At 41.3% G+C, this 13,022-nt stretch overlaps 1 protein-coding gene across 1 annotated transcript; it reads right to left on the reverse strand.

Moving 5' to 3' along the window:
- Positions 1 to 312: 312 nt before the first annotated feature.
- On the reverse strand, positions 313 to 11,519 carry aqp10b (aquaporin 10b). The gene is made up of 6 exons (XM_083543372.1): positions 11,235 to 11,519; positions 8,390 to 8,516; positions 6,248 to 6,385; positions 6,047 to 6,165; positions 4,077 to 4,294; positions 313 to 1,131 (listed from the first exon to the last, which is right to left on the reverse strand). The coding sequence occupies exons 1-6, from the start codon at positions 11,319 to 11,321 to the stop codon at positions 915 to 917; spliced, it is 906 nt and encodes a 301-aa protein (XP_083399498.1). The 5' UTR covers positions 11,322 to 11,519; the 3' UTR covers positions 313 to 914.
- Positions 11,520 to 13,022: the final 1,503 nt, after the last annotated feature.

A 13,022-nucleotide genomic window follows, 5' to 3' on the forward strand; every position in this document is an offset into this window, starting at 1 on the left:
TGATAATGTAGGAATCAGCAGACACTTGTACACAATCCATTAAATGAATGTACAAAAGCATTCGCAATTTGATCGTTGACCAAGTACACCAAGGTTGAACAAGTAGTTTTGAGAATTTCATTTGTAGTATACAGTATATACATAATGTTAAATGGCAGAGACCCAAACCATTTAAATCTAATAATAACAATCATTTATTTTGACAATTTTTATATTATTTCCTGATCCCTAACAGGAAATCAGGTGTGTCAGAACCACACTTTGCATGTTTTAGGTGATTAACATACGCATCAAGTACAAAGAGAATCAGCATTTCTGATTTCATTTTCTGGTTTCATTTGTAAATCCAGCAGCAATTCTTGGTTTGGTTTGGTACATTTTATACACAGCTTTACTAAATGAGTAAACCGTGACACCCAGTTTTAGAATTCATTCATTAAAAACAAGAACACATTCTATTCATTTGTTAATAATTATATGCAATGTAAAAAAAATTGCTTTACTTTGGAACAAAAATAATCCAATTTCCTAATTGATGGATAGAGTTTACCAGAAAACCTCACCATATTAAATAGTTCTATTAGTAAGCGTAGTTTTAAATGATGTCTGCTGTACAAGTCTCTGTGAATGTACATTTACTATAGAAACAATAACATATCAGTGCAATAATATAAACCTAGGAATTGCCTTGCAGTCAGAAGCGTTCTAGACATCAAACTTTTCTGTCTAATCAGAAACAAGTATTTTATAGTGACGTGCTGTTCTTAGCCGTAGAATTGTTTGCTTAACAGTGATCTAGCTTTGTCATTGAACATTGATATTGAAGCCCAAGATTGACAGGCTGACGATTAAGTTTATATCAGCAGTGCTTCTATTTGCCAGAACTTAATGTGAACATCTGCGCATGTGTCTTTTCAGACAAACTGTTGCTCCAGCGTCACTTTGACCTGATCAGGTTTTTCAAACTCTTTCTCTGACGCTTCCATTTCCAGCTCCTGTAGGTTGTCAGTCGTCTTGGTAAGCTCTTGTTCAGGATGGTGTGCAGCAATCAGTAGCTGATAAATCAAAGAGCCTGCAAGCCCACCGACACAAGTGGCCACCACAGGGATCCACCACCACCCAGCTCCAGCTCTGCCACAGACAATAGATGGTTATTTAGTTTTTTGTGACACATGTGGTGTTACATGCTATAAGTAGATGTAAGAACATGAAAGATTATTTAAAAATCAATTAATTAACCATTCGGGCTATTTTACTATGATTAGATATTTGAGATTTTGTTCAGGTTATTTCGATGCAAATGTAAATGCAAAATGTGTCAAATGCAATGCAACAAAAACATTTATTGTGATTTATTGTGATTAATTATCTAATTAAAAAACTGAAACAATCCTTAATCCACCAATTAGTTGTATTATTTCAAATACTTCTGCATCGCCACAGCAGATCATCCATCTCCATACCCCCCTGCCCTCTACATCTGCCTCTTTCAAATTGACCACCTGCATGTCTTCTCTCACCACATCCATAAACCTTTTCCTTGGTCTTCCTCTTTTCTCCTGCCTGGAGCTTCCATCCTCAGCATTCTCCTACTGATATACCCCATGTCTCTCCTCTGCACACGTCCAAACCACCTCCATCTAGTGTCCCTCATTTCTCCAAAACATCCTACATGCGCTGTCCCTCTAATAAACTCATTTCTAAACCTGTCCATCGTCGTCACTCCCAACAAAAACCTCAACATCTTCAGCTCTGCTACCTCCAGCTCCACCTCCTGTCTTTTACTCAATGCCACTGTCTCTAAACCATACAACATCTCAGGTCTCACCACAGTCCTATAAACTTTCCCTTTCACTCTCACAGATAGTACTTTGACATGTACTTTGACATACTGACATGTATTATTTCAAATACAAACATATAAATTGAACATAATTATTTAAAACAATTAATATTCAGCATTTCAATAACTAACACTACCTTTATATATAAAACGAAAGACGTTTTGGCTTATCATCATGTTAAAGGTAGTAGAGACCATCACATAATATTGGACAGGTTCATGTATATTTGGGCATAAGTATCCAAATATATATATCTCACAAAAGTTAGTACACCCCTCACATTTTAGCAATCATCATCATGGGACAAACGACTATAAAAATTAAACTTGGATATATTTGAGTGTAGTCAATGTGCAGTTTGTATAGCAGTACAGATTTACTGTCCTCTAAAAATAACTCAACACACAGCCCATACAGCCATTATTGTCAAAATAACTGTCAACAAAAGTGAGTACACCCTCAGTGATAACAGCTGTAAGTCGTGTAACCAGGCAAAGCCACATGTCCTATTCATCATGTAAATTTTTTTTCTGCTTGACAGAACCTTACAAATTCGTGTATCTTGTATTAGAGCAGTTAAAACAAGATGATTTGAGTACATTTCTCTCATACTGACGACTGGATGTTCAACATGGCACCTCATGGTAAAGACTCTCTGAGGATTTGTGAATTAGAATTGTTGCTCTCCACAAAGATGCCAAGGCTATAAGAAGATCGAGTTCTCGTGCTGTGCATCAGGTGCAGAAGCAGGCTTCAAAAAACAGACGCATGAGTGCTGCAGCATTGGTTTAGAGGTTGCAGATGCAGAAGGTCCGCTTGTCAGTGCTCAGACCGTAAGCCACACACTGCAGCAAATCAGTTTGCAAGCCGTCATCCCAGAAGGAGCCTCTTCTGAAGCTGCTCACAAGAAAACCCTCAAACAGTTTGCTGAAGACTTCGCTCAGATGGTGTCCAGCATGTGTGGCAACACCTTGGTGAGGAGTACCAAAAAAATTGTCTCTTGCCTACAATCAAGCATGGTGGTGGTAGCATCATGGTCTGGGGCTGCATGAGTGCTGCTGGTACTGGGGAGCTGCAGTTCCTTGAGGGAAACATGATGCCCTCCCTACAGAAACTGGGCTGAACAAAGGTTTTTGAACATAATAACGACCCCAAACACACCGCCAAGATGAAACTGCCTTGCTGAGGAAGATAAAGGTGAAGTTGATGGAATGGCCAAGTAAAGTCTCCAGTCCTGAACCCTATTTAGCACCGGTGGAGCATTTTTAAGCGAAAGGTGGAAAAGCGCCATGTGTCTAATACCGAGCAGCTCCGTGATGTCATTATGAAGGAGTGGAAGAGGATCCCAGCAACAACCTGTGCAGCTCGGGTGAATTACATACCCAGGAGGATTAAGGCAGTGCCAGATAACAGTGGTGCTCAAACAAAATATTAACACTTTGGACACAGTTTTGACATGTTCACTTAGGGTGTACACACTGTTTTTTCCCGCTATTTCTGTATGCTGAGTTATTTTTCTGAGGACAGTAAATCTGCTATACAAACTGTACATTGACTACTCTTAATTCTAACAAATTGTATATTTTTTATAGTATTGTCACTTGAGAAGATAAACTAAAATCGTTGTTGAAATGTGAGGGGTGTACCCAATTTTGTAAGATTTATATATGGCAAGAGTTTGGCTCAGTTAGATGTTGAAAATTTTAAGACGTCCCTGAGTAGCTGAGGACCTAGCATGGAGCCTGGAATGCTTCCATTAGATGGTATCCTTCACCAGATCACTGCTCTGTGCTTCAAACCATGGACTGAAATTGCTTCAGGAAGTTAGGCATTGCCATCAGAGCCCATTTTCTCCCGGTTTTATGTAGTCTGTAGGCAGTTTTTTATTGCACAGATGCAGTCATTTACAGTTTCACAATTTAGCATGCGTGATTGATGGTCTTGAAGGAAGTTTTACCCAAACCCAAAGCCACATTCAAAACCAGAGAGTCGACTAATATAAGTAGCTTCAATAATCATGAATCATGATTATGAATTCTTTAAAGGCCATTTTCCATGGACATTCAGAGTTGCTTCTTCGCTGGATTTGTACAATTAATCAGTTACAAATTAAGACACAGACCCTGTTTGTTTTTGCATCTTGAACTCTGAAGCAGAACAACACAGTGGAGTCATGAACAAAAACCTAAACCCTTATGCTGTAATAAGAGTGTATATGTGTGTCAAGTTAACCTGAAGACTTCATCGCCCCAGCCCGCTATATAGGTGAAGACACGAGGGCCGATGTCTCGTGCCGGGTTGATGGCATAACCGCTGTTTGAACCCATGGAGACGCCGATTACCATAACCACTGCTCCCACCAGCACAGGTTCTAGTCCAGGAGGAGCGGGAACGTTACGGCTGTCACCCAGAGCCAAAACACACACCATCAGGGCCGCTGTGCCAATTACCTGAGAAGCATGCTCATGGTCAATCACTGTCATAGTGATTCAATTCAATTCATTTTTATTCGTATTGAACTTTTATTTTAAATCTTTTTATTAGCAGAATCCAACAATCATTACAAAGCTTTTATGATTCTACATTATGGGCAAGTAGGAAACACAACAAAACATAATAAAATAAAATACATAAAAAAAAAAAAAAAAAACCAGAACATACAAAAAAACTGAAAAATAAACAATAGACCCCCTCTCCTGAACCCTAGGAACATAAATCCTGCTACACTAATAAATGGAAAATCAATTATGTATAATTTATTTTTCCATTTATTAGTGTAGCAGGATTTAAGTCCCTAGTGTGTGGTATTTTTCTAGTGTGTGGTATTTTTCTATAATTTTAGTATTCATTTCTTTGCAATAATAAGCCGATTGGACAACAACTGTTGTTGAGATTTCTGAGATTAAAGTTGAATTTATCTGAAATGCAAAATCTCACTTATAAGTGGATCGTGTCGTAACTTAACCTGTAATATATCAGATACAATTTTAAATATATTAGTCCAGAATGGTGGTAACTTTCAGCAAAGAGCATCATTATGTAAGATTGTGGCTTAATAGTCTGACATTTATCACATATTGGGGAAATATCTGGAAAAATTCTATGTAGATTTCTTTTAGTGTAATGTCGATGAGTAATCTTTAATTGAATGTACAGCACTTTTAACAATGGACATTGTCTCAAAGCAGTTTTACTGAAATGAAGGGGTTATAAAGAATGTATAAGTTTGTTCCTTATAATTGTAAGGTTGTCCCTAATGAGTGAGCCAGTGCCGATTTTGGGAGGGAAAGTTTCCTGATAATACAGTGTGGCGCAGGGAAATGAAAAATGTTATAACTAGAAGATAGCGACCTCGGGGGATCGACAGCTCATTTAGAAGCCCTTGCCATTAGTTATAATGAAGCAGTTGAGTGGTGCACAACGAGCGTTCGCTTCAAGTCTTTTTATTAAAGTGTTGATAGTGTGAGTGATGTGCAAAGGGAATTCTGGCATCATTACCAGTTGGGACTTCATGATCGTGTTCTGTCTGCTCACGTGATTACAACATGGGTGCATAATTTCGAAGAAACAGCTCAACATCGATGATGCGTGTTGTGGAACTGTGCAGTGAGGGCTTTCCATAAAACTTTCTTTCGGCTTCTCCCATTAGGGGTCGCCACAGCAGATCATCCATATTCATGATTTGCTTGTTCGATTTGGCACATGTTTTTACGCTGGATGCCCTTCCTAATGCAACCCTCCCCATTTATCCGGGCTTGGGACCAGCACTAAAAGTGAACTGGCTTGTACAACCCTAATGGCTGGGGTCGGTTCACTGACCGGGGATCGAACCCGGGCCCCAGCGGTGAGAGCGCCGCATCCTAACCACTTGATTACCAGGGAACCTTGAGCTGTGAGGGCTTCCCATGATTCTTTGAAATTAGCAGACGAGACGCAATCATGACATAATGACTCCGAAGTTCCCTTTACGCAGCACTTACACCAGCACTATTCTTAAAAATGGTTTTACAGCAAAAGCTCATTGCGTGCCAATCCACTGTTCCATTTTAACTAATGGCAAGGGTTCTAAACAAAGTTGCACCGATTCGTCAGGGTCGTCAACTCCTAGTTTCCCTAGGTTCCCATTTCCCTGCACCTCCCTGTATATAAACATGGCCACTTGTGTTCCACTGAATCCAAAAAGTAATTTAGAGTCAAATTACCTGGTCTACTACTCCTCCCCATACACTCAAGTATTCTGCAGGGTAAGTGGAGAATATTCCTGCTGTGCCAGTGGGGCCGCTCACTGTAAGCTTCCCACCACTGTAATGGATTATAGCATCTGGAAACAGACACACATAACATAACAGACCTGCACCACACCTTTGAACTGTAGAAAAGATGGTAAAAACTTTATCACACACCAAAATACTGCAGCGCAACAGTGGCTGCAGCCAGAAAGGCACCAAACACCTGTGAAAAGATGTAGAAGGGAAGCCGAGTCCAAGGGAACCTGCCCAGAAAACACAGGCTGAGAGACACAGCTGGATTCAGGTGAGCTCCTGAAGCAGAGGAAAGAAGTCCAGAAAGGAGGAACGTTTGTCAACCAATTTCTTTCTGTAATAACTGTTATTTCTATTCAGTTGATCCAGACAGATTTTTTTGTTTAGTACTAATGTTTTTCTCAGTTGATTTGGAGCATTTCTCATTTTTTTTTATTTCTCATCAGAAATGAAATTCTCAAAACTATTTGTTTGACCTTCACATCGTGTATTCACTTGTGCACATCATACAAGCATTTCTCGTTGCTTTGGTCAAAGATTTCTGGAAATGGATGAACAACCAGGAAGTGAACAGACACTATTACAGTACAGTAAAAGTGTGAATCTCTTGCAGTCAAAATAAATCAAATATCAATCAAATAAATACATTTTGTTGCTGAAATATCTAGATGCCAAAATTGGGCATTTTTATTCATTAGAATCCAAACCATATTAATACCAGGAAACACTAAAACTGTGCAGCGTCATACTGACAACATGACAAAATATTTTGACGATCTTGTTTAACAAAAGGTCTTGTTGTTCTGATGCCATTCATATAATTGACAAATGTTGAGAAAAGTACAGGCTTTTGCAAAAATCCAATATGTTGTGCTGTTTGTACAAAAGTTTTGAAAAAGCACTTACTGGTTTGCAAATAATAAGGATGATCTGTAAAATGGTCCAAAGCAACTGAGAAAAACTGTAATAACCTTGGTTCCAGTTAACACAATGTAACATTGGGAATTTACAACAATAATAATTAAACAAAAAATACAAATATTTAAAAATTTTAAAGTGACAGTATTCACAGGCCATATACTATATAGTATAAAAAATACTGGCTGGTTAGGGCTATTCAGGGCCTGATGGACTAAGCACACATTTTAGGCAGAATGTAGGCAAACTGCACATGTTTCTATCCCCAACCAACCTCATTTATAATACCAAGGACCCACCATCATCTCTGATCTGCTTACAAAAAATTTAACATTACAGTAATGTAAACTGCACACTGTTCAATTTATATGTTACACTACAGTTTTTCTCAGTTGCTTTAAAGCATTTTCTCGAGTCATCCTTAATATTGGCAAACCAGTAAGTGCTTTTTTTTAAAAAACTTTTGTACAAACAGCACAACATAATGGATTTCTTGCAAAAGCCTGTACTTTTCTTGAAATCCTTAGTTCATCTCTCAAAAGTAAATAGTTGTGTCAATAAACATCTCATTCCTATCAGAATGAAAAGTCCCTTCATCACTGTTTACAAGCATAACCATCAAAATGTTTAGTCGTGTTTTCAGTATGATGCTGCACAGTTTCAGAATTTCTTGATTTAAACTATGGTTTGGACTGAAAAGCACAAAATTTGACTGCCTTTTGTTTGGCATCTATGAATTTCAGCAGCACAAAGTTATTTATTTGAATGAATATTTGATTTATATTGATTACAAGAGACGGACAGGATTCACACTTTTACTCTACAAGTGTGCATTTGTTTCTTAGTTGTTCATTATTTTCAGAATGTATAATTCTGTGTTTTGCTCTGACTGTATTCACTCTCCAACTGAACGCCTTCATTAGTGATATTCAAAATTCATCTGCACAATTCATCAATTCCACACATTTACAAGAAAAAAGTGTAAGTTTAAATGACAGATTCTGACAACTGGTTTAATCATTTTGCATTCAATAACTTATGCAATGAACTGATGCTGAGATGTTTTGGGGTTAAAACTATTCAGGGGAAACCAGTATAATATATTTTGATCAACATGAACATAAACAACTGATAATGTAGGAAACAGCAGACACTCGTACACAATCCATTAAATGAATATACAAAAGCATTCGCAATTTGATCAAAGCAACAAGAAATGTTTTTATGATGAGAACAAATGACTAAATCATGTGGAGGAACATCACATAAGCATGAATAGGATTTTTCTGTTGGTTTGTTGATTTTTTGCCTTGTGCTTAGACAAGCTAGGAGCTTAATTGCATTTCCACATGAAACATGGCTTACCTGATACTCCTTTGGAAACATAAACTCCAAATGTAGTGCCCAAAGCAAATCCGAGATTAATTGACAAGTATTCTCCTTTACTGTTTTCTGAAGTTGTGACCTGAGCGACTGAGCCACAGCCAAATAGCTACAGTGAGAAGACACAGTGTGGTTTACTGATTTACAGAGAAATCAGAAGAGTACTGAAATTAATTTTCAGACTAAGCATAAATCTTTTTTCCTGCTTCAGGGCTACTGTATATGTATAAATTAAAAAATTAAAAAAGCATTTATTAGATTCATGTTCAATAGGCGGTAGGCAATGGTTAGGGATTTGGGTTACTGATCATATGTTCAGAGGTTTCAGTCACAGTATTGACTTTAGAGACTGGACTGGATTGAAACTTTTCACTACTCATCTGAGCAGCTTCATCGGTTGTTAATAGACAAGTGGGAGGTGAGAGTGGGGAGGAAAGTGTCAGGAGTAAGGGGAGGATGTAACTACCACAGAGATGGAGAGTAATGGGAGAGTGTGTAAGGGTAAGGATCATTGAATGTGGAAGTGGTGGGGGGGTTCTTAGTTTTGAATTTTTTTTAGGTCGATATTCCCTATACTTCAGGTTACCCCCATACTTCTGTACACTCTCCTCTGTCTCTGGGGTAGTTACAGCCTCCCCTTACTCCTGAAACCTTCTTCCCCTCTCTCACCCCCCCCCCCCCCCCTGTACCTTAAGAAGGCTAAGAATCTTTCAGAGACATTGTATGGCTCATTTTACATTTTCGTACGTAATTGGATTCAGAATTTATTTTTAAAGAATGCATATTAGTCCTCAGCTGTTACAAAGAATGTATTTTATTCACTTTCAATTATCCATCCAATAGATCGCTGGGTCCTATTATTGGCAGAAGACTGAATTCACCATTTCTACCATCGTTCCTCATTCATCAGCTGCTTAAAATACTCCCTCTATCTTCTCAACACACTCTCCTCACTAGTTAACACATTTCCATCTCCATCCTTTATTGCTCTAACTTGCAGCACATCCTTCCCAGCTCGGTCTCTCTGCCTGGCCAATCGGTATAAATCCTTTTCTCCTTCCTTAGTGTCCAACTTCTCATACAGCTAGTCGTATGAATTTTCCTTGGCTTTTGCCACATCCCTCTTCACCTGCTGCCACATCTTCTTGTACTCCTGCCTACTTTTCTCAGCACTCTGTCGATCCCAATCCTGTTACGCCAACCTCTTTCTCCTTATGCTTTCCTGCACTTCCTCATTCCACCACGTCTCTTTGTCTTCCTTTCTATTTCCAGATGTCACACCAAGTATCTTCCTACTGTAGCTGTCTCCCTCATCACTCCTGCAGTAGTTGCCCAATCATCCAGCACCTTTTCACCACCACCGAGCCTCTGTCTGACCTCTTCTATGGATCTAACACTACAGTCTTCCTCCTTTAGTTGCCACCATCTTATTCTTCTTTAAGTCTTCACTCTCCTTCACTTAGTCTTCACCTCCAAAGCCACCCTACACACCACCATCCGATGCTGTCTAGCTACACTGTCCCCTGCCAACACCTTACAATCTCCAATCTCCTTCAGGTTGCATCTCCTACATAGAACATAGTCCACCTGTGTGCACCTTCCCCCACTCCTATACGTTACCCTATGGTCCTCCTTCTTCTTAAAATACGTGTTCACCACTGCCATTTCCATCCTTTAAGCAAAATCTACCACCATCTGCCCTTCCACCTTCCTCTCCTTAAGACCATACCTACCCGTCACCTCCTCATCACCTCTGTTCCCTTCACCTATTCCCATTCCTAGCTACACCATCTACCACTTCATCTAACTTACTCCAGAATTTTTCCTTCTTCTCCATCTCACAACCCATTTGTGGAGCATAAGCACTGATAACATTTATCATCATCCCTTCAACTTCCAGCTTCACATTCATCACCCTATCAGAAACTCTTTTCACCTCCACTACACTCTTACTAAACTCTTCCTTCAGGATCACCCCTACACCATTTCTCTTTCCATCCACACCATGATAGAACAGTTTAAAGCCACCTCTAATGTTTCTGGCCTTACTACCTTTCCACTTGGTCTCCTGAACACACAACATATCGACCTTTCTCCTCTCCATCATATCAGCTACCCCTCTCCCCTTACCAGTACAGTAAAGTGATGAGTCCGTCAGTGACGATACCAGTCGTGGTGTTTCCCAGCCCACAGCAGTCATTCCTATGAACATTTAGCACATGGAACAACTGATCCTGGATCAATGACGGGGTCAGCATTTCAGACGAAGTTAAGAAGGATGTCCTAGGATGGTTTAGGTTTACAGAGAAATCTTTCTATGCCAAATCTTTCCAGGCATTCGATAAACGCTCAGATAAGTGTATAAATGTAGCAGGGGAAGTATTTCAAAAACTATATGCAGTTTCCACTCAATGAAAAATGTGTTCTTTTATTTTAAGTCCCAGTTTGACTTAAATGCCCCTCACATATTAGGGTTTATTTAAAACCATAATGCTGCATCGTAATGGTGAATCATTAAACTTTAAGTGTGATTTGCAGATTAACAGCTCAATAACCCTCTGTTTCCTCACCATGCTCGAAAGCTCAAAGTCCTCAAGTAACCAGTGTCTCTTAATAACGACATGTTCGCTGCACAAATCAATTCCAAAATAGACTTTGTAAGAAAGTAGGTAAGAATAGTTCAGTAATTCCTTTTGAAGAAAAGAGAACCTAAGCATGAAAAATGTTCTTTGCTTGAACATAAAAAAAATGTATCATGTATAATAAGTCGAAAATTTTAAAAAGGGGGAAAAAATACAATAATATATGAATGAATAAACCGACTTACTATTAAAATGTACACTCCAAGAAACTCAGCGAAACACTCTCGAACCAGATCACAGCTGATCCTGCATCTCTTAAACACTCGGTCCATGTTTCAAGAGGTGATTTTGTAGTTTTCAAGAGTTCGCTCAGTGTAGTAACGCTGTGTGATCACAGCTACACACAGTTTAAATGAAAACAGCACGATCAGCACTTAATGACCAAATGAACAAAAGAAGCTGTTTCTAATGAACCGTGTAGTCTACACCCCTACATATTCAACATGTGTCTGTGTTTATGTGTGTGCGTTTGCGCGTGTGTGTGTGTGTGTGTGTGTGTGTGTGTGTGTGTGTGTGTGTGTGTATGACTGCATGCAATTACAATTTCATACCATAAAATGATGAGTTTTATATTCTGTCTGAAGAGCACTGTTAATCGTAGATAACAAAGATAAAAAAAGAAAATATGTGCCAAAAAATGTCAACATATTGCATATATAAAAAGGAGGGAGACTGATGGAAGTCAGGTGCACCGACTTAGTAATCAGGGGAGCAGCTCCGTGCTGGCGGGGCTTGTGCAGGTGAGAGCGCAGGGTGCTCCCTGACACCACCCACTCCCCCAGGGGCGGCACCAGACGCCCGAGCCCTTCGACGAGGCCGACCCCTGCCTCGGGGCGCAGGGCGATGCGGGTGAGCCGCGTAGAACTCCACCAGTAGCGCCGGGTCCAGAATGTCCTGCCTGGCCACCCACGAGCGTTCCTCCGGGCTGTATCCCTCCCAGTCGACCAGATACTCGAGGCGACACCTCGCGGACCCCTGGCTGGTCCACGACATCAGGCTGGACGGACGCATCGGGGCCCCCTGGAGAGAGAGACGGACGGTAAGGCTTCAGCAGAGACACATGGAACGTCGGGTGGATACGATACCTAGGCGGGAGCTCCAGACGGTAGGTCACCTCGTTGACCTGTCGGGCGACCCTGAACGGACCGACAAAGCGGGGACTCAACTTGCGGCAGGGGAGCTTGAGCTGTAAGTCCCGGGTGGACGGCCACACTCGGTCCCCCGGCCGGAAACGTGGTGCCTCCAGCCGACGGGCGTTGGCGTGCCTCCCGAACAGGCGGGAGAGTGCGTCCGCCTTGCCGTTTTGGGCCCCCGCTCGATAGGTGACCAGGAAGCAGAAGCGGGTGAAGAACAGGGCCCAATGAGCCTGCCTGGGGTTCAGTCTTCGGGCCTCCCGCAGGTACTGGAGGTTCTTATGGTCCGTGACAACCGTGAAAGGGTGCTCAGCGCCCTCCAACCAGTGCCTCCATTCGTCCAGGGCGAGTATGATGGCCAGGAGCTCACGGTTTCCGATGTCATAGTTCTGCTCCGCCGAGGGGAGACGGTGGGAATAGTACGCGCACGGGTGGAGCTTTGGAGGGGAACCTGTCCGTTGAGAGAGGGTTGCCCCTACGCCAGTCGAGGATGCGTCCACCTCGACGATAAAGGGATGTGTGGGATCCGGGTGGCGAAGGACGGAGGCATGGCAGAAACGCTGAGAAGAGGAGCGGTGACCCGGCTGTAGCCCTGTATGAACCGACGGTAAAAGTTGGCGAAGCCCAGGAAGCGTTGGAGCTCCTTGATGGTGGTCGGAACGGGCCAGTCCCGTACTGCTTTTACCTTTTCTTCGTCCATCTGAATCCCCTGGGAGCTGATGATGTAACCGAGGAACCGGGTCTGAGGGCGGTGGAACTCGCACTTTGAGAGGTTCAAGTACAGGTGGTGTGAACGGAGCACTCCCAGGACTTGTTTCACATGGTCCAGGTGTTCCTCCA

This window comes from Silurus aristotelis (assembly GCF_946808225.1).
Source record: "Silurus aristotelis genome assembly, chromosome: 6".
Taxonomy (NCBI): domain Eukaryota; kingdom Metazoa; phylum Chordata; class Actinopteri; order Siluriformes; family Siluridae; genus Silurus; species Silurus aristotelis.

What these genes read in the sequence shown, in the direction of transcription:
- aqp10b (XM_083543372.1), bottom strand. Translation starts at nt 11,321, where the DNA reads ATGGACCGAGTGTTTAAGAGATGCAGGATCAGCTGTGATCTGGTTCGA. An exon ending in TGTTTCCAAAGGAGTATCAG is followed by an intron (nt 6,386 to 8,389) that starts GTAAGCCATGTT and finishes CCTCTGCTTCAG; the next exon opens with GAGCTCACCTGAATCCAGCT. An exon ending in GGGGAGGAGTAGTAGACCAG is followed by an intron (nt 4,295 to 6,046) that starts GTAATTTGACTC and finishes CATGCTTCTCAG; the next exon opens with GTAATTGGCACAGCGGCCCT.